We start from the raw sequence: 24,555 nt of genomic DNA, 5'->3' as shown, positions 1-24,555 counted from the left end.
CACCAAATTGGCACAACAAGGGGAATTTAAGATAGAAGTGCATGAAAAAGCTTTGTACAACTTCTGTCTACTGTACAAAAGGGCTTTAGTAAAGCCCCCTTTTTTCACATCAAAGCTACTTTCTTTTCCAAATGAAACAATACAATGTTTTCCCAGCTGAACCTGAAATCATTCTGAGAAAATTGAAAAATCAAAGCGGAGGGAAATCTAGAACTTCTCCTTGAAGAAATAATCAACCACTAAATCACCTTGGGCCTATAATCAAATCTTCATTGTCCATTTTCCAATAAGGTATTAAATGCTCCTTTCATGCTTGTTTATCTGCACAGAACCTTTCATTGCTTTTTAATGGTAATACCACACTGATAACAAATAGATGCATCTGAGCCTTTTGTTTGTTTGTTTGGGGTTTTTTTGTTTTTTTGATGAAGTTATGGCTTCAAACCATTTTTTCTGAAATGACTTATTTCCCTCCCACCTGAGTCTCTTCTAATAACGTGCATCCGTGTGGAGACATTGGAGAATCTGCTGCCATTTCAAGTGAATTATACCCTTCGTTGATCACCCCTAACACCAACGATAATCATGTGAACCGCTGTAGAATGCACAAGTGTGAAGGCAAGGTTGCAGGCATTTGTTTTAATTGTCGCACCATAATGATTAAGCAGCATTTTTGTGTGGTTTGACTGGGGTCTGGGAAGATGAATGGCCTGCAATGCTATCTATTCTCAGGGAGTCAAGTCCTTGGCACCATAGTGCTTCACTGCTGCTTAGATTAACACTAAGCTGGAGGGCATGATTTCTGGGCCCTCTTCACCTTTTTATTTCTTTCCTGTTGAAAAACAATCAAATGTACAAGTCACGATCTTCCCCTTGTAGTCTGGAATGCTTCCATCGCCACGGTCTACACTGAACATTGTTTAATTTGCTCATTTACATGTTAATTTTTCTCTTTCTTTTTTTTGTAGGTGGAAACTGAATGGCACAGAAATCAGTCCCAAATCTGGATCTCACTACAGCCTTTCTGGAGGCAACCTCAGAATCAGCCATCTGAACAAAGACCACGATGCTGGAACGTATCAGTGCCTCGCCTCCAACTCTTTTGGGACCATCGTCAGCCGAGAGGCCAGTCTAACCTTTGCATGTGAGTCTGTTCTGTTAGTCTCTCTCTGGGCAAATTTTAGTGGCTTCTGAGTTTCCACTGGAAAAGAGATGCAGCAGGGGGAAAAAAGACACCAGTGGCACTCCAGGATAGTATCATAGGTTCTGCTTGAAAACATGATCAACATGGAAACATCTCTGGGGAGCTATTACTCTCCCTGTGTGTGCTGAGTGGAGTTTATTCCAAGTCATTGCTGCAGATCAAACATAAACCTACAAAAAGTCGAAGTGAAGTGAAACTCAAACTAGAGCCTTTTTATGGTAAATAATTCAACTGCTATTAGTGATGGTCCCTTATATCACAGAAAAAGTGGTAGAAGAAGAATTCGGTTTCTATTTATAGCATTATTTCAATATATAAATACTCAATTTCAAATCAAGGTCCTGCATCAAAAAATACTTATAGCTGCACTAAGCAGCAGCAGCAGGCAGCTGTTTTCAGAAATATAGTAATCTCATAAACCCACTGTACACTACCTGCCCAGCACCAAGTAGCAGACAGATACTAGCTAGTTGCTAGTGAATACTGTGAAACATTTTAGCAGCTAAAGGGCCAGATATTCCCCTCAGGACTTGGTGGAGACCAAAACAGAGCCAAAAGATGAGTTGATACTGAACTTGTATTTGTCAGGTGGACAGAAACATGACTTTAAATGAATGATAATGTTGCTCCCTGTCTGCTGGTTATGCAAATAAGTAACTGTCTGCTAACACATTCAGCATATAAACTGTAAATGTCAGTGCTGTGTTTTCTGGTTGATGAATGTCCTGAAGTGACCAGAAACACAACACAAATACTGCAGCTTTTAAGTACTTAAGTATTCACAACAAAATGTACTTCTGTATCAAAAGTAAAAGTTTCATCATAAAGAAAAACCTCTTTACATTTTTATATTAGCCTACACTTGTAGCTAATGCAAGATGGAGGTAATTTGAACTACTTTATACTGTGTACTGTTGGGTAGTTTAATCTATAATGCATCATATGAGCTGATGAGCTGATCGTATGTTTGTGTAAAATATTAATATATAATGATAAATGATGAATTACAATAAATAAATTTGAGATACTTGATAAAGTACAAGTATCTCAAAATAATCTTCTAATTTATTTTCACTAGCTAATACATAAAAAAAGGTTTGTTGGTATTTAGCATCTATGGGTTGCTTGCTATTTGAGCCTGCTAGATAGCTAGAGCTAGATAATATTCTAACTGACCTGTAGTAAGTAAACTAAAAAATGTTTAAATTTTAAATGTATGTTTCATCACTGCAAAGAACAAAAGAGAACCTAACCAAAACTCCAAGATGCAAAGTCAGCACTGTCACTTTTGCAGATTGTTTTATTAATGACTTTTTTTTCAACCGATATCTGTACATCATGATGATAGATTGTTTGGTGGGTCTTGATGAGTCTAACTGACAGCCTCTGGACTTCATATTCCTAAAGCAAGAGGAAGTCAATAAGTGCCTGCTGTATGTGCCAGTTATCGGACAAGCATAAATGATGACATTAACAGCTAGTGAGTGATCGCCTGCTCAGATTAGATTCTGAGGTTTAGCGTTTGGGGACAAGGCCACCAATATGTCTCAGGCCATTTGTTTGCTCCCCTGCACCAGTGGAAAGTCAATCCACAATCTGATTCTGCTGGTGGATTTCCACCATGATAGGATGACAGTTCCATCAATTGTTTGGCTCTGACCTTACCAGCCTTCAGTTGTTGTCACAGAGTCAGGGCGCACATGTATGACCGAGTGTCATCTATCTTCTTTATTACTCGTGGTATAGCTTAATTAACTCCACAGCGTGATTGAATGGTGAAGGTTCAAGCGAATAATTTAAAGGGCAGCTGGTATTACTGGAAAGTGTCATGTCATTATTTATAGAAATTTACTAAAATACTTTTTTTCCTCTTCTTTAGAGATATTCTGCTCCTCTAATGCAGAGTACTAGCCAAATACACACCTGTGCACTTCAGGTGCAAATGGCGTTTCAGCACCTATCCTATTCATCTCCAGTAAAGATCGTGACCTTTTTGCGGTAATTAGTTTTACACGTAATCTGACTGTGATTTTGACACAAGACAGACTTTGAGACTTACTCACACCTTTAATAAGCCCAGTGGTAATTACAGCTGTCAGAGCCAAAATGGAAGTAATCATTTGAATCTATAAAAAAAAGCACATGTACTACACCCAAATGAAAGGTTAAAAGTCACAAGATTGTCAAATCGTTGATCTGCTTTTGCACCATCATATAAGCATGTTAAATCTGGTGTATTTCCAGTTGAATCAGGTGAGATATGATGCAGGGAGGAAGCATCTGAGAGCGTAAACTGAGAGAAAGTGAGGAACTTAAAGGAACTTATATTTGATTGACACATGGAGGGAGGGTTGGAGTGTTCAAATATGTGGTAGTACTGCTTTATTTGGGGGAATTTTTGCATACACTTGATCCCCAAAATATTGTGTTTTTAATATTAAATACACTGGATATAGACATACTTATTGTCAACAAATCCCATGAAAAGACCAAAGCAAATGAATTGATTCTACTATCAAGTATTGCCTGTGCATCTCCAAAGCCTGATACATCTTCTTCCTTTGTGCCAAGGAGTTTCATTGTTGTCCAAAAACTGTTAACACACATAAATGAGTCACACCATCGCACTGTGTGACATGTTTTTTCACTACCAAGAACATAAACACTGTAGTTTATTTTGACTCAATTTGATACATAGCATCCTGCTGCCAGAAATACTCACTCATGTGCCAAATCCGTGACTGAAAATATTCCTCAGCAAATTTACTCCTGTTTGAATAATGTTTGCTAAAAAAAAATGCAATGAGTTTGTAGTTTTGAAGTGCAACTGTGTTTTCATCAACATGCAACCCCAAAGCCTACCACAAGACAAAGAAAAAAAAAAAGCATATAGACATATGAAAGTAACCAACTAATTTTGAAATACAGCCCATCCTCACAAGACAAACGACAGTATAGGTCTAAAATTCTGGCTGGCAAAAATGACCTATAATTACGTTCATGCCATCTAGTGGCTGTAGTAATTATGACCTGGCGAAGTGACGCAGTTCAGATGACATCGGTGTAAGGTGATTTGATAAGATGACTTTTGCCTCATTAGGAGGAGGCTGGTTGGTTGGGTCGTTGGTGGAGTCGGGACATTTTTTTTAAATACGTATCTTTGTGGTGTTTACTGTTGCCATGATGATGAAGGTTGCGTAACTTTAAGGAAGTATAAACCACATTTCAAGTGACCATTTTAACCCAAACCATGATCTTTCCCTAACCATAACTAAGTGTTTTTTATGCCTAGACCCAACCAGCCCCCAACCATGGTGTTATTACACCATAATATCATTGTTTTTTAAGTTATTTGTAACATTTTTGGAAAGCAGCATATTAGGCTCCTATGGGTGGTTCAGGAGTGCATTACTACAGCCGCTAGATAGTGTAAATGTAACTATGGGGCTATTTTTTCTGTGGTGACTTAATCAAAATTCAGGGCCAAATGTTTGTGACAGAAATAGTCAGTGTTGGAGACACACTATAAGACAGATGTGAACTAAACAAATTTTATTTGCCAATATTTAATGGGCAATATAAGGAATCCTGTTAAAAAATAAACTTTTAGGTATTTTTCAGATACCTTAAATTTAGGCTGCCATCCATTTTTAATGTATACAATGTGTTATGAATAGTGGGTCAACTCAGCACAAGTTATAGAGCAAAAACTTCTTCTAAAAGGATTTTTGTGTCACAATGCAGTGATGCAGGAGAAAGCATTGCTCCTATAAGAAGTGACTGTACCAGCTGACAGTGACTGGACCCCATGAACCTGACTACATGACTACTACATTCTAACTACATGACTGGCAGGCAGTATCCTGGCATAAGACCAGGAGCACTTCATGTTGCAGATTAATTTTTAGGGGTCAGGACCCCACATGGAGTAACTTCATATCGTCATATTGTGACATTTTTAATATATATTTTCAATAAAACAATAAACATATATATATCCATTTTCTCTACAATCTATGGATAAGCTTATCTATTTATTTATTTATTTATTAGACTGTTGTCACTTTATGAAAGTGACAACAAGATTCATATTTACAGAAGAGAAAATAAAATAGTTACAATACAGAAATAATATCAACAAAAACAACAAAACATCATGCAATGACAGCAAATTCTCTTCATCTTAAGTCAAGTTCTGGGGAACATCCAGTATACACAAGTTAGCTGATCTGAAAGACTTTAAATTACTATAAAGGACACAACAATTCAGAATTGTACTTAAGGGCTTCACCATGTACAGTCTAATAAGTAATAATCAAAATTTTATATTGAATTCTAACTCTACTGGCAGCCAATGGAGAGAAGCCAACACTGGAGTAATGCATTCCCTGCTGCACTTTCTCTTTGTTAAAAGATGTCCTGCATTGTGAACGATCAACACACGAGTTACCTTGGCCTTGGCTGAAGCAAGAGTATAATGAATTACAATAGTGTAATTGTGAGGATACAAAAGCATGGATTCATTTCTCATTTTCAAAAGATAAAATATGTCTGATCTGAGATATTTGTAACTGAAAAAAACATGATTACACAAGTTTCTTAATGTGAATAGAGCAATCTAAAGATGAGTGAAAAGTGACACCTACATTTTTAAAGTACCACTTTACATTGAAGGTTAAAGATCAGATGTTGATGCCAGTCAGCACTCCAAAAAAGCATTTTGTTCACTCACGCTCCCTCAAATAAGACTTATATTCTTCTTTTGTCAGTGCATGGCATATCTGTCACAATGGACAAGATTAAATAAAATGTTGATAACTACAAAAGAGATATAGAGATTTGATAATAAAAAGCCAAAATCATCTAAATTATCCCTCTGCATTGTCAAGAGATGACCAGAATAAAGCAGGAAATGATCAACTAATGACATTACTCACAAAGTACTAAGTTACAGATATTTACAAGCCTCTTTTTTCTCTTTTTATTATTTAATTCAGCAGAGCATTTATTTAGTAAGCCTAAACATGCTATTTCCAGACATCAAGGAATGCATCCCTTTCAACTTTTTTAAAGGGTTTAGCAAACTTACTTAAATCATTAATGAATAGACTCATGCATTCATTGGAAAATGTCAGGCTTCGTTGTCATGAGGAAACTTAATAATTTATTATCTGTGCATGCAAAGACAGAGTTTTGAAAAATATTTGAGATCTTTTCAGGCACAAACAACCAAGTGCAAGAAGTTAAAAAGTATTTCAACATTTACCAAAACTGCAGACTAACACTTCTCAAGTGAATATGTGGATCTTGTAGAGTGTAAAGGGTTAGTGATCTCAAACTGCAATAGACTTCTAGTTTCTCCTGAAAAAATATAATTAATTGTTCTGACTCACTGTGAGAGGCAAGTGATATTTAGTTTCGAATCAGTCTTAAAATTGATAATGAAATCCTGATAATGTGTCATTGGGATCAGGTGTTCTGTTGTCAGGAGAGCAGTGTTGTTCACTGAACATGCTCTGCCTTCTAATTTAGTCATTTAGCTCTGGATGTGAGGGATTTCTGCCTTTTCTTTAATTAAATAGGCATCAGTGGTGTCTTAATCTTGTTCCTTTTGAGTTATCTTTCTAAAACGCATTATTGGTGGTGTTGAAGTCACAATGTATTATCACGATAAAGGTGTAGTTTCAGTTTAGATCAGCATATAGAGCTAGTTTGAAAGCCTACCTTTCCATTTAAATATAAATACAAAATTTTATTTTGTATAGTAATACCAACCAGTGCTGAAACCAACCAACCAAACCACACCGGCTGTGTGCACTGCTTTCTGAACTTGTACATATTATATATTCTGTAGACAAGAGTAAACACACCGTACAACGAAACCCAGTTCTCCCGCAGAATGATATTCCTCAGTTAACATTTGTTAGTCTACATGCCCCACGACGTCTTCAAGGTTATTCTTTGAAATTGGCGGGACTCCAAATGCTTCAGCATTGCTCTCCGTGTCACAAACTTTTGATGGATGATGCTACTCCGTCCGCACGAGGGTTGTGGCTGTCTACCTCCTGAGGCAAGGATAACTGATGGGCAGTGGGCGCTCCCACTCAATACTCGCTGCCCTTGATTAGTATGTCTATTGATTCTATATCAGTGATTATGTAAAAGATGTACACCCATAATTCATACTGATGAACAGGCTGTATATTCGATAATGAAATTATAGTGTGGGCCTCTTACATGGGTGGCACTGAGAGCGCTGTGCTTTGAATGTAGTGACAAGCTTATTCAGTGTTGGAAGTTTTCACGATACCAGTGCATGACCAGAGATGTCAAGGAGGTCCAGTTCTCAGAAAAAAAAAAAAAATCTTGGAAATGGAACTCACCTCAAAAAATGTTCTGCTTCGCGTGGGAGTTTATATTCAGTTACTTATAGAGTGTCTTCAGTGTTAGACATGTTCATATTTTGCTAAGCATATAGGGGTGAAAATTCTTTATGTCACCAGAGTAGGCTTTAAAGCCTTAAGGGGAAATATGAATACCTCATTTAAATGCAAATAAATCCTCTAGACTCCCCTCAGCTGTTGTGATAATGTGGAGTGAGTATATTGACTTAGTTAATGAGGTGTAAATAGCTAATGGGTGTACTCTAGCAGTTACTTTTTATCTGCAGTACACTATCAAGATATCACTCTTGAGGACCTGCAATATGGTGGCATAACATACTTAGGATTGACTGTTGGCTGCTTTCTAAGATGTATAACCATCCAAACCTACAAATACTTGGGAAGTGTGTTTGACAGACACATTTTGTGAAGAATAAAGATCTTTTGGTGAAAAAGGTTCAGCAACACCTATAAACTGAGTAGATTCCTTCTGGGTAGATTTTAGAATACTGACGATGTTTTATACCCATTTTACTGAAAGTATCTCCATTTTCCATGCATTTGCTAGTTTATAACTCTAAAGGACAAGAACTGACCACAAATTCTTGTTAAAGGGAGACTCCACCATTTGCACATCAAAATCAAATTGACTAGTCATGAAAAGTACTACTCAGCTTGTAAAAACAGTTGAATAATTGTCAATCTTGGTGATGTCTTCAGGTTTATGTGGGCAAAAGCATTGCATACTGGAGGAATTTACTGTGCCAGGCTGGGAGGGCCGACTACAGATAGCAGTAGGTGTGCGTTTTTGAAGCTTGAGCCATACTAGTGACTAAAGGTCATGATCTGCTGCATTGACTTTGACTCATTTTTCAATCTGCATGTCGTGAGACCCCCAACTTTATGAAAGTTACACATAAAATCTCTGGAGTAGCTCTTTAATCTCAATCCTAAAATTATTGGCAAAGTACAGGGATGCTTTGCACAGCTTATTACTTAGCAAATCCTCAAAAAGGCATTTGTGAAGATCACTTTTAGAGGTAAAACCATCTAGAATGCATTTTAGATACCCTGTATGTAAAATATAAAGAAGTTAGGTTTCTTTTCAGAAGCCATACAACTAAAACAGCCATGGTGAAAGGGATGGTCAGTTTACTCTATGTATAGGCTGACATAGGTTAGGTATGCAGTAGGATGAACTTTTTGACTTTGCAGTATCTGACAGTGTTGGATTAGCATCTAGCCATTGTCTTTTAACTTTATTTTTAACCTTGGATTTCATTTTATTTGTATATGAACATATTTATTACATATTTTTTATGCGTATGGTTAAATTGTTTGTTGTGATTTCATGATCATGCAGCTTGCATTGCATTCTCTCTTAAATTCAGTATTAATAGTTGGTATTTTAAATTGAACTGAATTTAATTATTTACTGCGTTGTTGTTTAGTGCATAACTTAGATTGTATCTTCTGTAACCTGAATTTAAGCAGTTGCCTTCCAAGATATGAAAAAGCAGCAGGAATTATTCTACGCATTGGATTACATCCTCTATCACACCGTAGAAACTGTGCATGCACACACACACACATAAACACAAACATACACATTGTAGCTACCATTCACTTGAGGACAAAGAGCATCCTTAAGGAGCTGCAGGTTGTAATGTATCTCATGGTCACGGTTGGACACGCTTGTTGTAGTAAGATAAGTTGTGTTGGCATTTGAAAAGCTCATATGTCTGGGATGTGATCATCAGCCTAATCTGGATCATTGTTTGTAATGCCAGCCCAGGTTTACAATAATTGATGCTAATGGATCTAGATGGGACATCACGTTTACTTGCTCTGAGGCTATTAATCATTGTTAGCAGCTTCCCTTTTGAAAATTACACTGACGCTTTTGTGTAGGCTCGGTGTAGAAAACATTAGTACAATTTCACAATTTTTTAATATGAATTTGAAAGGGCCTACACTCTGGTTCTTTTATGTGCCAAATTTAATGGATATGTTATTTGAGATCTCCCTTGCAGGCAAAACTGTGTGCTTTTATGCTTTCTTTTGAACTAAAAGTGAACATGTGCACAGCTGTGTCCTCAGAAGAGCATGCCTTTGGTCAAGCCCCCCACAATGTCCCTCCCTTGCATCTGAAGGCATTGGTATTGTAAATTATGCTTTTCACTGCTCTCCTCCAGCCCCTTTCACAACAATGCTTCTTTTGCTCTTTTTTGGCTGTTGAGAGTGGATGGAGAGGAGGGGAGTGTTGAATTTTACCACTATTGCAGCATGCTTTCAGCACAGCCGAGGCCACATCTATGGATGTGGACAGGGACAATCAGTGGCTTTAGTGAAGTAGACATCACCACTTCACAAATCACAACAGCTTTGATCTCAGCCAAAAATGATGCCAAAAATACTTTTTTTTGGAATAAATTCAGTACCTTAGATGTCTCTTGCTCTTGTCCACTTTGTTCTATAGGCTCATATTTTGGGGAGGCTTGGGTGCTTTTATCTAACCTTCTATCGTGCCTTCAGATGAAAGTAAGTGGTGGGGATGCTCAAAAAGAAAGCGTCTGTTGCCATTTTGTAGTGACCAGATTGTTCCCCACAAGCCAGTATTTTGTCCATCAGTTCAAGCTATGTTTGATTAAGAAAATACTGTCTTCTTACTTGTGCCTTTCACACCTCCTAAAGTGGAAAAGGGACTAACGTACAGCCAACAAAGGGTGCAGAGGCGAAGAAAAAGCCGAGCAGATATTTTAGTTACAAGCTTTCATCAGTGATCTCTGATGAGCAACACCAGCCAGAGATAAAGCCTACTGACAACAGGGAAGTCAATTAGCCTTGCTACAACATTAATCACCTTTGAGTGACAGTTAAGAGATAACCAGACAGCCAGTGTTCCTTTAAAAAGCTACTGAAAAGCAAAATATGACAGTAAAAATAAATCGCCTAATTTAAGCAGGACGGCCAGATTGAATTCTATGCACATCATAAACCTGTGAAGAAGCATCTTAAATTCTCTTCAGACATCTTCGCTCTGTATCTTAAGTCTTATCTTTTTATGCACTTTTACAATCTGGTCACCGCCCCGGTAGTGTTGGACGACTTTTTCACAGCCCAGGAAATATAATTTGGAGGGACAGTGATTTGCAGAGTAAAAATGGCTGCAGACAGCGAATTTGTCATCCCATCTATGGACTGCACTCAGATACTCAATTATTCTGGTGCAGAGACGGGTGTGTTGTTTTTCCAGTAAGGAGCAGGGACAAACAAGTACATAAATCAAATGAGTGGATTTACATGTTATCAGCAGTTTAATCCTGCACTTCTTTCACCCACTTTGACTGTGTGTAAATAATTCACATTTGAGATGCTGGACATAAGAAACAGACCTCCTACGAGTTGAATTACTTAGTATAATGGAGGTAGGAAGGCATTATGGCAGCATGTGCTTACCTGTTAAACAGATTGGAGTCTTTGAATGATAAATAAGAGGTTAGCAACACACTGTCAGAGTGTAGTGGTTCATCTTTGACTACTAAAGAAACATCTGAGTGTTTGCTTTCATATGACTACTCATATTCATATGACTACAGGCATCTCATTATGTAGATTAGAACTACATGCTTCCAACTGTATTCATATATGACCCCTAAAAACAAAGAAGTGTCCATGCAGTGATCCCACTGTGAGCAGTTATAACACAGTGATAATGACTTTATTTATCTAGCTCATTTCATAGCAAATGTTACAAAGTGCTAGAGTGCTCTAGAGTGATTTTTCCCTCCTACCGTGTTGTCATTTGAATCATTTTTATTGGCCAGAAGAGGTAAAACTATCCAGTCTAATAAAGGGAGGGAGGGGTGGAGGAAAGATTTGTGATATATGTGAAAAAATGTGCGCAGCAGAAATAAGCTTTTTCTTTTTTTTTTCCTATCTTGTTAATAATTTCACAACATCTCAGATTTATCTTTCCACCAGGTCTGTAGCCAGGATTTCTAAAATGATGATGTTAGGAGTACAAGTTTCCTCCATTACTGCCAGCCTCTGAAGAAATATTGGACTAAATGAGGAAAAAAAAAAGTAACATTTTTCACATTCTTTATAAATTTAATTGTGCAGTGATATTTCCAGTGAACTGTATTTCCCTAAAGGCTTTGTCTAAAGGCTGCTTCAAAGCACTCTCCACACTTAGAGAAATATAATTGTGGTGGAAAAATACTAAATCCATTTTAATTAAAAAAAAAAAAAAAAAAAAAAAAAGTGGAGCTAAAGTTGAATGAGTCTGCTTTATGTGAGAACAATAAACAAACACAAGTGCTTTGACTCTAACAGTGCTGTCAAAGATACAGTTTTTAGACAGCAAGATGAAATGCACAGATTTTTATCAGGTTAAAAAAAGAGACAGGATGTGCTCATCAAGCAAACATGTCAGTCAAAAGTGAAGTAAAGAAAATATGCCTATCTTGTTCTCAGGTTCACTGACAGGAGAACCATATGTGTATTTTGTGTAAAAACCAGCATCATGGCAGATGGATTTTATTTTGCAAATTTCCCCACCAAATTTACAATGGCTTACAAATAGAAATTGGACGTTATTTATCTAGTTGATGCCATTCTGACCTGCTCATAAAAACTGCATTCAGCCTATCCCACTACATCAAACTACTCCCTCAGTAGACAGTCTCTCTTGCATTCTCCTTCTCTCTGTCAGTTTTTTTTTCTTAAAAAAGTTTCGAGTCCTTCATTGTCCCACACCTGTGCTCCCTCTGCACACAAACACAAACAGTCCTTGATGAAACCCACTGCAGCACAGTGACTCAGTCTCTGTTCAGCTGGTGGGCAACTGGAACACAAACATCACCAGTTACGATCGGCTCCCGGGGCCACCCAGCCTCAGCAGGTGCAACATGAACCTCTGCCTCACTTTGTTACACTTTTTCAGCGGTGGACTCATACATGTGTGTTTTGACAACTTGCTTTTAAATGTTAAGTAATCCATAGTGTCCTCTGCGGATGTAGACTGGAAACACATTTGGGCTGTCTAAGATGCTTTTCTCAGCTCCTGTTCAGTACCTGAGGTGCAAACACCCTAGAGGCAGAGAGAGGAAAACAAAGGTCTTTCTGCAGTTTCTTTGCTACCCGGTAACTTCACAATTAATGTAGTGATGCCAAGAACATTGGAAGGTATTTTGAACATGTTAGGTACTCCACCTATTTATCAATGGCTGGAAACATGTCTATCTATCTATCTATCTATCTATATCTTTAACTAAGTATGTATCTCCAAATAGCTAAAGCTAAAGCAAGAGTTTTTGCATCCAGTTTTTACGTCCCTGAGGTAGATCCAGCCAATTGACCCTCAAGTGCCAAATCTTGTATTAATCTTTAGAAAAACATTAGGAATTGCTTTCTTAATAGGGCTTAAGAGTCTTAAATAGCTATTAGTTAAACTATGCTTGTGGGTTAAGAAGAGATTTATGTTTAAAGAAAAAATTAAAGGCTGCTTCTTAATTGACTTGTCCTGCAGCCAATATGACATATATTAACTGACCTTATAGTCCTCTTCATAAATCAGTGAGCCCAATAATTTTACATTTAGATCACTTGGGGCTGAACTAATCAGTAATCTCATTTGAAAGTGGATTGGTTGCAGTTTTGCAGTGAGCAGGTCTGCAAAGAGAGCAGTCGTGTCCGCATTGCTGCTCACAGTGACTTGAGAATATGCTGCACATTAAAGAGCAAGGTTAATTAAGGTTAATTAATCCAATTTGGAGAATATGTATGGATAAAGTTGAGACCCTTTATCACCTGTCTTATGTTCATTTACGAGTCTGCTCTTTAGTTAGAAACACATGTATGGATGCACTTAAAGCAGACATCCTCGAAGTGTGATTTAAATAATGAATATTAAAATACAAATATGTATATGAACCAAGCACAACAAGAAAATCTCACCCTTAAGGAATGATTATTTTTGGAATATTTTAATATTTAAATATAAAGAAGTGAATTTTGGACCTGGTCAGAATTCAATTCATATTTCTAAAGCTACAAACTGCAGTAACTGATTGATTGAACCGATTCATGTTTTCCTGCTATGTCTTTTAAATACCTCTATGACATTATATTACAGCTGTTTTCAGTTTCAAGTAGTTCCAAATAGGAACACATTTATCCCTCTCTCATATGAGTTATCAGTGCAGACATGAAGCCTCCATGTGATGTGTGAATTACATTTACTGTACTGAGCTCTGTCAGGATATACACTATTAGCGCAGGAAGGGAATTGCTGGATAAGTGGTTATGAACTGCTATTGTTTCCATCACTTGTCAAATGAAAATTAGTTCAGTTTAATAGTGCTTTTTGTATCAAAACCATAGCAGGAATAGCTTTGTAATGTTCGGTGGTGGTAGGCGTGATGAATGAAAGGTAACGTGATTACCACCAGAGCTATTAAAATCCCTCATGTGTGACCCGCCACAGTTAAACCGTCTCTGCTTAGCAGCGGGGCTGCAGATTGCTGTTTGCCTCGTATTAGTGGGTGTGTGTCACTATTGATTTCAACTTTTTTTTTTTCTTTAATAAATTTAGGCCATGCAGAAATTGCATTCATTATTTGCAAAATACAATTACTAGTGCGGGGTACAGTAATAGCCCTGATTCTTTTCATTTTCTATCTCTCTCAAGTGGGTCTCTTCAAGACTGCAGTTGTTTGGCAGGTTAATACTGTGTGTGCTCTGTCATATATATAAAAATTTAAATATATTTTTAATATATATTTTCTTTTTTTTTAAGTGCCCTAGTCTACTGGTTAAGATGCATGCCACAATGCCACATAACCGCAATATCAAATGTTTAAATCAGTTTCACACAGATTTTATGTCATCATACATTCATAGTTTATTAGGTTTCCTGAAGAACACACTAAGAAGACACGGTCCACTGCAATTTACAGCAAATAAGGTCCTCCTGGTGCTTGGAAAATTCTTTTAACAACAGAATATGCAAATGCTCATTCCCTGTGAGGAGCTCAGACAGTTATAACTACACTGGATATTTGATTTTTAAAATAATTTCCACCCAGATTTTATCATTTGTAAACAGTATTTTCTCAATCTTTTAATAAACAGCATTACATTCCCTTACAGTTTCTGTTGATCAATAAAAATTGAATATAACAAGCCTCACGTACGGTATAGAGTCAAGACTAAAAGGTAATGCAACAGTGATACAGACAGACTGGCTGCTCTTTTGGTTACTCAGCCAAAAAAAACAAACATTCTAAAAACCCAATGTATCAACTTCATTTTCAGAGGAAAGAAAAATTTTAGAGTCTCTAAAGATCTGGAAGACACGTGTACAGTTAAATGAACCGATACCGACATAATATAAAGTATTTTACGGCATGATTTGCCTTGAATATTGCATTTAACTAATAATTTAAAAAAAAATAAATGTGTTTTAATACAAGTTATGACACTGACAAAACAATGTCATGTCAAGTTCCTCCCATTGGCTTGTTCTGCAGTTTTTGACTGTATCGTTACTATCTTTTGCTTTACTGGTACAGATTTTACAAAAATAAGACAAGCTTGAAAAATCACTTTCCAACATTCATGCATTCTTTCTACACTTCTCTCCATAAAACTTCAAACTAAAAACTTTTTAACCAGTTACTGCTGTCGATAAAAGTCCCCACTGAGGCCCTTTAATTCATTTCTTTCCGATACTTGTGGCTCCATCACAATGAGTCTTGGATATCCACAATATACACAAACGCACAGAGGGGGTGATTTGGCCTGAGGGGAAGCCAAAGGCTATTTACCACCCTAAAATATACAATTTGTTGCTGCAGAAGGTTTAGCAATTCCTTAGATATTTTTTGGTCTTTAAAATGTTACAGTAGTGAAGCAGCAGAGGGGATCGTGGTAATGCTGTATTTGTGTATAATTTGTTTATGTCGTTGCAGTGGTTCAGTGGTTTGTACCGCGGTCTAACACACATTGCGAAGTTGCACTTTGGCTCTTAGAGTTTACAAGTACTGTGTTTGTCAGGGCTAAGCCTCAGTTTCCTCCCACAGTCCAAGGCCAGGAACTGTTTGGTACTGTGTGAGTGTTTGGTGTGTTTATCTGTGTGAGCTCTGTAATAAACTGGCAACCTGTAGTGAGTGTTTCCCTGCCTGCTGCACTCTGCTATAGACTGCATAGGCTGTGACCTTGAATAGGAGAAAGAAGGCAAGGAAAACAATGGAGTAAGAAAAACAATCATTTGTTCATGACAGTGCTTCCATGCGTTCAAGGATCAGATGTATCAGATGACTTGTGGGGATATTTTACTGACTGCTTTTTTGCTCTTTTTTTTCAGACTTGGAAAACTTTAAGACACACAGAAGAAGCTCTGTATCAGTCCGTGAAGGTCAAGGAGTGGTTCTGCTGTGCGGCCCTCCACCGCATTCTGGAGGTAAAACAATACATTCTCAGTTTTATTGACTGTTCAACCCAGTTGGCAAGAAAAAAACAAAGTAAATGAGGTTGTAATGTTTGAAATGTGTTCAGATGGTTGTTTGCAGTTTGAAGCTCGTATTTTTTTCGTTTGGACTGGTGCTGTTTAAGATCCAGCTGTTTCAGTGGCACTTTTTGACTTGGTAATCAGCACCTTACATCTGCCGCTATAGGGGAGCGCAAGACTTCCCAGTGATTCTTAGAATCTGGTGGTTATAGGTGTGATTACTCTTGGTTAGGCCATGGGAAGTGCAACAGCCTCGCTGTCAGAGCCAGCAGATGAATCTGCTTTGATTAGAGCTTTGTTTTTTATCCTCATTTCAACACCAGCTAAATTAAGCTATTGTAGCCTTGTTTATCAATGTTTGTCCTCAAGCAAAGGCAAACCATACCCATTATATAAGGTATAACAAGGTACAAAAAAGTACAAATCCACTTTCTTGCTGAGATTTAGATGAAAAGATTGATACCACTCTAACATATGTTCATTAAGTGACGCTATAGCCTGAATAGCGTAGAGTGGAAACAGCTTACTTTAGAAAAATACACCTGCCAACACATTTAAAAGTCACTAATTACCATGCTGTGTCTCTATTGTTTAATTTGTACAAAAACCAAATTGTAGAAACAGCAAGTTGTGATTTTAATTTTTTCTTTGCCGAGCCAATGATATCCAGCTAGCCAGATTAGCTTCTTCCAGACTTAATGCTAAGCTAACATCCCCTGGCTTCACGTTAAGTGAGCAAACATGAAAGTGGTATTAATGTTCTCATTTAACTCTCAACTCAAGAGAGAGAATAAGTGTATTTCCCAAAATGTCAAACTATTCCTTTTGGACATCCGAAGGTAGATCTGTGTAAAAAGGGCTTACTACTTTTTATTCAGCTGTTATACACACCACAGATATTCAAGCAACATGTGGTATATGAACTGGATGTGCCATGTGGCTGCTGTGAAGCTAAATTTATGAGTTAAAACTTAGTTTTCTGGCAAAGTTCTTCATATTTTCTGTCTAATTGCAGCAGATGTGTCCTTTCCTAGCTTCTTCTCTTCTCTTACTGAAACCGTTAAATGCAACAGCTGCTTGGATTACATTCCCCCAACTGACATTCACCTAACAGATATCACTGATTCATGCGCTGCTCTGCTGTGGTAAAAATGCTGCTAGACTGGAATTGATTGTAATTGTTTGGAGCTTGTATCCTTTTGGGGGTTTACGTGGTAAAAGCTTGGCAAGCTCAGTGGCAATCTGGATTTTTAGATTTGCAAATAGTTCAGCTGATACGCCTGTATTTCATTGTTCTCTATGCTGCAGAATGTGAACATTTGCTTCGCTGACTCTTTTCATATCTGTCAATTTGTGCTGAAGTAATCCAATTAAGGTTTGGTTTTTAAGACCAACAGGGAAATAATTCCAACATGTCAGGCATCTTCAGGCACATGAAAAGCCTCCTCAAGACACTTGTCTCCCCAGTAATATACAGAGCCAATACAAGCTGTCCATTAGAACTCCATTTTAATGAGTTATAGCTCTCAGCTGCAATAGAAGCTGCTATCAACATGTCATTCAACTGAATAAACTAACTACTCACTTGGTTGTTACAAGTAGATGCAGTAAATAGGGTGTTTATATGTGTCTTGTGTGGCTTGACATTTAATGTTTAAAATGTTGCTTTGAAACATCTTTAAGATGCATGTTTGCCGCTATGTTTTAAGTCATTTAATGTGAAACTGGCATGAAAAACAACCTTGAAAATTCACCTTAAATCCCCTTAAAGCCTTTCCCTACTGTTACATGCTGTACGTAATACTGTATAAAGTATCAGCTCCAGTTACATCAATCCATTCACCCACCAGAAAGAATATAATAGAAATCAACAGACACCAAATCAAGATTCAACAGGCCAGGCTGTTGGCACTAAACACACATATGCACATTCAGCCAAGCTGCTGGTCAGAGCATCAGAGTATTCAAACTGGCAACAATGAAAAGTAATCAATCATCAGGCAAAGAGCTGAGTGTATTGCCAGCACTGGTTTTCTTTGTTGACCTGATATGCTGCTTTTGATACATCTAAAATGGCACTTGCCTCTGCTAGTAGCGGGGAGTACTGCCACTAACCTGGCAGCGTAGATTTGTTTCATCCACACTGAAACCAAAGCGATTATTTTGAAAATGTAGAATTGCTTATCCACTGACTATGAAGTTCTGTCAGAAGTTTAGTCAGTAAATTGAAGTTTCATTCTATATTTTGAATTAATTTAAATGTAATTGCACTGGAAAGGAAAGGAGTGGCATGAAATAACCTGAATTAAAATGTCTTTGTGACCCACACGAAATGTAGTCGATTTTTGGTTTGTGTATTTTGGTGTAAAGTTAACTTAATTTTTCGTATAAGAATTCTGTTTATCCATTTTAAATGGATCAGTGTATTATCCTGTCCAGGCCAGTATAAGGCAGTAGCAGAGTGTTTGCAACTCAGGAAATGCCTTTGCTCAGGGACTGCTAGCTTCTCATCATTCTGCTGAGAGTGTCTTGTCTGACAACAACAACAGATGCTTCTCTCTCATCATTTCTCCCGTTTAACAGGTTAGTTTAATGCAACAGCCCACTGAATGTTAGAAAAACTTACTATAATGACGTTAGGTAAAAGTCTCAGTAGGAAAACATAACTTTTATCTGCTTATAAATGTTGTAAACATTTGAATAGACTGTAGTGTAGCCCACACTAATGTCGATAGAAGGCTAGCATGAAGCTAACGCTAATATGGCAACAGACGGTATGCAGTGTTTATGTAGTGAATTCCCACCTCAGTCCTTGCTTTTGGCACTGTAAGAAACTCGATTATTAATTATTATAATGAGTTTAATATGCTACTGTAATGTGTTATGTTATTGCAATTAGGGATGCACAATATTGGATTTTTTGCCAATATCTGATATGCCAATATTTCCATTTCATTTTTGTCAATTGCCGATGCCAATACCAATATATGCACACATGTTTTTTCCACCTGGCTGAGGAGACTTTTACATGTGCAGTCATAGATTGTACTAAGTATGATCAAAAAAAGACAATTTATGAAGGAAGAACTTAGAAGACTGGAGTTCAGGGGCTCAGTATTAAAACCTTAATGAACCTGCCAAGTGGGTCGAGCATTAGCATTTTCTTTGAGTTTATTAGACAGACAGGATGAATGGATGGGATTTAATCTCTGGCCCACATGCTGAAGCAGAAGGTGGCGATAATGCACCTAATACGCTGGTTGCCAACTGCCGTTATAAACCAAAAAGAAGAAGAAGAAACAAACAGAGTGGTACATCCTGCCAGTTTCCTATCTGTGCAGCCGAACACAGCAGCTCCTCAGTGGACTGCTCACCCTGACATCCCGGTACTTCCTCCACAGGCTTCACTTCACTCAGCTGCCCGACAAACCTGCTGCTTGAATAACAAACCGGGGCTCGGTGCTCCGGTTGTATCCACACAGGGAGTACGTCGTTATACGTGAGGCCTCATTTGCCCAAATCTCGATGTGAATCTCGGGAATCTCAGTAATGGAGCTACCTGGCTAGCTAGTGAGCTGTACTCAGCATGCCATTCAGCAGTGTCATCTTGTAAGTGTACAATTATTAGTGTTACAAATTGTTTATGTGTCACAAATTGTTGTGAACCATGGTGTTTTGCCCTGTTGAAGAGAGTTAGTTGTGGGTTATTAATTGTTGTTACACAGCATTGTTGAATACTCGATTCTGATTGGTCAATTACGCCATTCTACAGTCTGTTATTTCTAAATAGACTCTAGAGGACTACGTCCCTTCAAGGTTATTCAAGACTCCTCCACTTGGTGTCAGGGTCCTGCATCACTCTGTCAGGGTTAGTAAGAGGGTTATGCAGTTGGTAAGGGTCCCCTCTCAATACACTCTACATAGCTTGTCCCAACCGTAGCGCTCTTCGCAGCAGTTATATATTTTGCCGCCTATTGAAGAGTTACAGCAATTATTTCAGCTATGCACAGGTATGGCAGTACATGAAAAATGTAATCATATGGGAAATTAAAAACCAGTATACTGGATGTATACCGCACAGCACTGTAACAGAAGGTATATTAAAGTAGTGTAGATTACTGATGATGATAAAATGCTATGTACAATAGGTGGACATCCCTGAAAGAAGTATGACTGAAGTTAAAAGTCAGTTTTCATTGCATACATGTTTTAAAGTATACATGTGAGCTTATTTGGTATGAAGATACATGGGTTGAAGAGAGTATCTTTCTGGTAGAATAGTGGTCTGTTCTTAATGCTTTGAGCTGATCTGTGAAAATGGAGATATAAGACTTGGATATGGAATGTGTTCTTAATAAATTCTGCCGAGAGCGTCCCGTCTGACAACAACAAATACTTCTCTCTCATCATTTCTCCTGCCTAACAGATCATTTATGTCTGGTTGCTTGCCCTGCCATCCGGGACCTGCAACATCTTCCCAAACTGAATTAAATTTGGTGATTGCTCATCCTTTGAAAGTAATCAATGCCGTGTTTACTGGTATAAATGGCATAAATCGGCCAATTGCCAATCTGTTTCATCACATTTGCTGTGAGTGCATTTGATGCTTCTGTTATTTAACATTTTATTTTTAGTGACTACTTTCATGAATGTCAGGAGCAGGCAGTGTTTCTACTGCTTTGTGAACACAGCCTTTTGAAATGCTTGGATTTCTGTTGTTGAGTTGTAGTTATGAAAGGACCATACTAGAGTGTTTGCAAGTTTTAGCTCTTCAAAGTTTCAGACTGGCAATATTCATCAACAAATTCCATAACGAATAGTGCATTCCTACTAACAAGTATGCTCTGTGAAGTGAAAGCCTAATATAGCTTATGTATGCCACAGAGCTCCATTGTTATCGAAAGACTATTAAAAACACATCAAGCAGCAACGGCCTTGCCCTGGATGACATGTTCCTTCATTCCCATGAACACTGTCCTGCTGCTGAAAATAGACCCCAACAAATCCTCTATATATTCCTGTTTAAGTAACATTTGCTAACAACTACAGTGCCCAGCAGTTTAAGGAAATCACTAAGCCTTTTTCAGAAATAAAACGATGTGACCTGAAAGAATTTGTGACCCTTAGGGCAGAGTGCCACAGAGATGTTAGGGAAGTCAAAGTATTGAGAGAAGGACTAACACATGGTTGGTCATTTCATGGAATTTCTTAAGAAATGTACACCATCCTTTTCCTTTAACTACAAATTGTTTATAAAATACATTTCTTCTGACCATATAGTATATACGCATGCTATGCAATTTTATATTTTTTGATATATTTTTCCCTCTGTTCAGCCACTGGTTTCACTTCATTACTGTGAGATATGAAAATCAATTTTCAGCCTCTTGAAACTTTTCGTGAATTGTGTAATCCATTACGGTGAATGTCAAGTCTGTATTAAATTTTGTCAGTTATATTATATCTAATGAGCAGTGTGCAGACTTTTCAAATCAACCTGCACTTAAACTACATTTCCAAGCAAGAATAATGTAACGTGGGCAGAGAGTGCTAGTTCCTGCTAATTGATGCTGATTTTTATATTGCATAGAAATAAATGAAAGCCAAGAGAGTAAATTCAATTACATCTTCAAAATGTAGATGGATTGTTTGCTAAATGGTTAGCTATGATGTACATGATATATTGTAAATGGTTAAGCTTACAAAACCAGTGATACAGCGTGGCTCTTTAACAGTGAACAGATTTTACAGCCTGTGTGATTATAACTGTACTATACAGACTGTCACTCCTCAGTGAAAAGGTTTTCTCCATCCTCTACTGGGGGCAAGAAGTCAGGAAGCAGTACTGTCATCAATCTCAGTTGTGTTATTATTTTATTGCAGATCTTTTTGGCCTGTCAGAAGATATGCAGTGTTGTATGTTTTCACATATATTCACTGAAACAAGATGACAAATGAGGAAAACGCCAACTACAACGACATGATATAAGAGAATGCAGCCAGGATGTGAGGAAATGTAGAAAATCTGGGAATGAAAAAGGAGAATGAGAAGTGATGCTGATGATGATAATAGAATTCAATATTCTATGCATGAAATGTAGTATTCTTGATTCTGAGGGCTATTTGACCCGAGGAGAAGACTTTCCTGCCAGGGGCAGTTCATGGGTGACGGCCATTACAAAGTCCAATTCACAAGCCAATTTCCTTGCTTCTGAATAGAGAATATTTGACAGTTTCATGTTGCATCTTGTTGCTTTTTAGCAGGTATAATAAAGCACAGCAACCCAGCCCCAAACCCTGAATACCTTACTATATCTGGGAAAATAAAAACATGAAAAAAAGATGGTGATACATATTCAGTGCTTGTGGTGCTCCACTGCATGCTTAGACTTGGAGAAAATGTGTCATATGTTCATTCAGCTGCACTCATATTTCATGACATTCCTTTGGCAAGGAGATGTATCTCAGTAAGGCATCAACAGCCTGACAGCCAATAACAAGACAATAATGACTGCCAGGCCACCTAAGCCACCTCATGAGGACCTCATTGCATTTTAATCAAATTCTGCATGTGGGTGGCACATTCAAGGAAAACCTTTGCGCATCGCTATTCAGTACCATATGTTAGCAGACCTTCCCATAGTGGTGGGACCCTCTCTGTATGTCAAAGACTCTGGTGGGTTTCCACCTGCCAGAGGGGGCTCTCAGAGGACACATTATGCATGGCAGACAGCTGTCCTGCCCGCTGCATATGCAGCATGTGCGCGTCCATGCATTAAGACGTGTTCGGACAGAAGAAAGAGCATGGGCAAATGGGTGGGGATGGTGATAGAGGGAGAGAAATTTCAAGGGAGTATGGAAGTACAAGAATGTGTTTCGTGCTAGTAGGGAGAGTGCACATCTGCTGTATAACCCAGGATTACCTATCATATGGTGGTGTGCATGAGTGTGTGTGCAGTGGATGTGTGTATCTTAAGCCGGGTATGTGTCACTGTGCTGCAAGAAAGATACTACTGCTCAAAATTATTAGTCAAGTTATTTGATAGTTTGAAACATAGAGATGACTGACAAATTCAAGAAAAAAAACAACATGGTGACCTCTAGTTTCACGGCATTAAACTGGTGGTAACGGCAGCTAATACCTCTGCAGTGTGGTGTGTTCTCTTGTTTGCACCGACACACATCGCCGGGCTATTGTCCTGATGTGTGTGTGTTATGAATATCACACCTATTCTCCTCCGTAACCTGAAGAGCCTCTGATATTATTGATATTATGGAGAGAAATATCATGAACTCACTGTTAAGTAGCTGCAATGATAAATAGTATATTTTTCATTAAAACAGATAAATGGTCACAAGGTAAATACAATACTGATTACAAAGAAATATTTAAAAATATTATAGTGACATTAGAAATTACACCGAAGTCAAAATATATAAATTGACTGTAGAGTCTAATCATGTGTAGCTGGGTAACCATAACCCTAGGTAAGGAAAGCTATATAAAGCTATATGGATGTTATAGGAATTTTATACAGGGCCTGAAAAGTGGGCGGGTACGGCAAGTGAACTAGCGCTCCAGTTTTTTTTTTGTTTTTTTTTTAAATAACTCAGTACTTATTTATAGTGTTTCCCTGTAGCATTCCATGTTACCTTCTTTTTGGCACTCCTGCTGAATTAAATAAAACACTTCTTCCCTTGCATAAACGTAGTTGGCATAATCAATAATAAATTCCATATTTTGGCATTTTATTTTTCATGCACACAAAATTGGAACTTGGTAATTAGGCGACTTAGTGAAATGAGTTACTAAGAAAGTGCAGTGGACACATTTCCATATTTCAAGATGAAGGACAGAGTGCTTCTCCCTAGATTTCTATCAGCAGCTGTAGAAAAATATTTTTTGTAACCAGCATTCTTCCAAAAGATATTCCCTAAATTTCACTATATGTAACTCTCTGGTCTGCAATATAACAAATGCAATATATTTTATTGCTTTATAATGCAATGCTGCCTTTATTCAGATTTTTCCTTTAATCTGTCACCTGTCTAAATTCTGAGGCTTTAAAATCCTCAGAACAATCATGTAAACAGTGAAAATGCTATATTGTACAGGATTACTAAAGAACCACATTTAACAGAAGTGGTGCAAATCCCTGTACTGTTGGTGCCTTCGAGTGGGCTGAAGCTAAAAGAGCTCAGTTTGAACAACCCACAGTTGTGAGAGTAAGTTTACCATTTCAAAAAGGTGTCAGAGCCCTTTTTATCAGCTTTTTGTTGCCTACTCTTTTCTAATTCCCCAAAATAATGTGGAAATAAAAAAGACTAAATTAGTCATTTGTAAAAAAGAAAAAAGGGACAAAAGCAACATTCATTTTTGTTGTCGGTCACCTAGCAACAGCATTCAGTGAGTTAAACCACTTGAATATCCTGCAAATTGTGACTTCCTATGT

The 24,555-nt window shown here is 37.7% G+C and overlaps 1 protein-coding gene across 7 annotated transcripts in view; it reads left to right on the top strand.

Annotated features, from left to right (window-relative positions):
* The window catches only part of cntn4 (contactin 4), a 204,705-nt gene that overhangs the window by 104,772 nt on the left and 75,378 nt on the right, over nt 1-24,555 (top strand). For 6 of the 7 annotated variants that reach the window (XM_042401257.1, XM_042401241.1, XM_042401273.1 and 3 more), the window contains 2 exons: nt 969-1,144; nt 15,959-16,054. In XM_042401257.1, coding sequence (XP_042257191.1) covers nt 969-1,144; nt 15,959-16,054 — 272 coding nt within the window. Of the gene's footprint in view, nt 1-968; nt 1,145-15,958; nt 16,055-18,628; nt 18,686-24,555 lie in introns of those variants that run through there. The other variant, XM_042401283.1, reaches the window with a different exon arrangement.

This window comes from Thunnus maccoyii, chromosome 3, assembly GCF_910596095.1.
Source record: "Thunnus maccoyii chromosome 3, fThuMac1.1, whole genome shotgun sequence".
Lineage (NCBI taxonomy): Eukaryota > Metazoa > Chordata > Actinopteri > Scombriformes > Scombridae > Thunnus > Thunnus maccoyii.
This window is presented reverse-complemented; position numbering and strand designations above follow the sequence as displayed.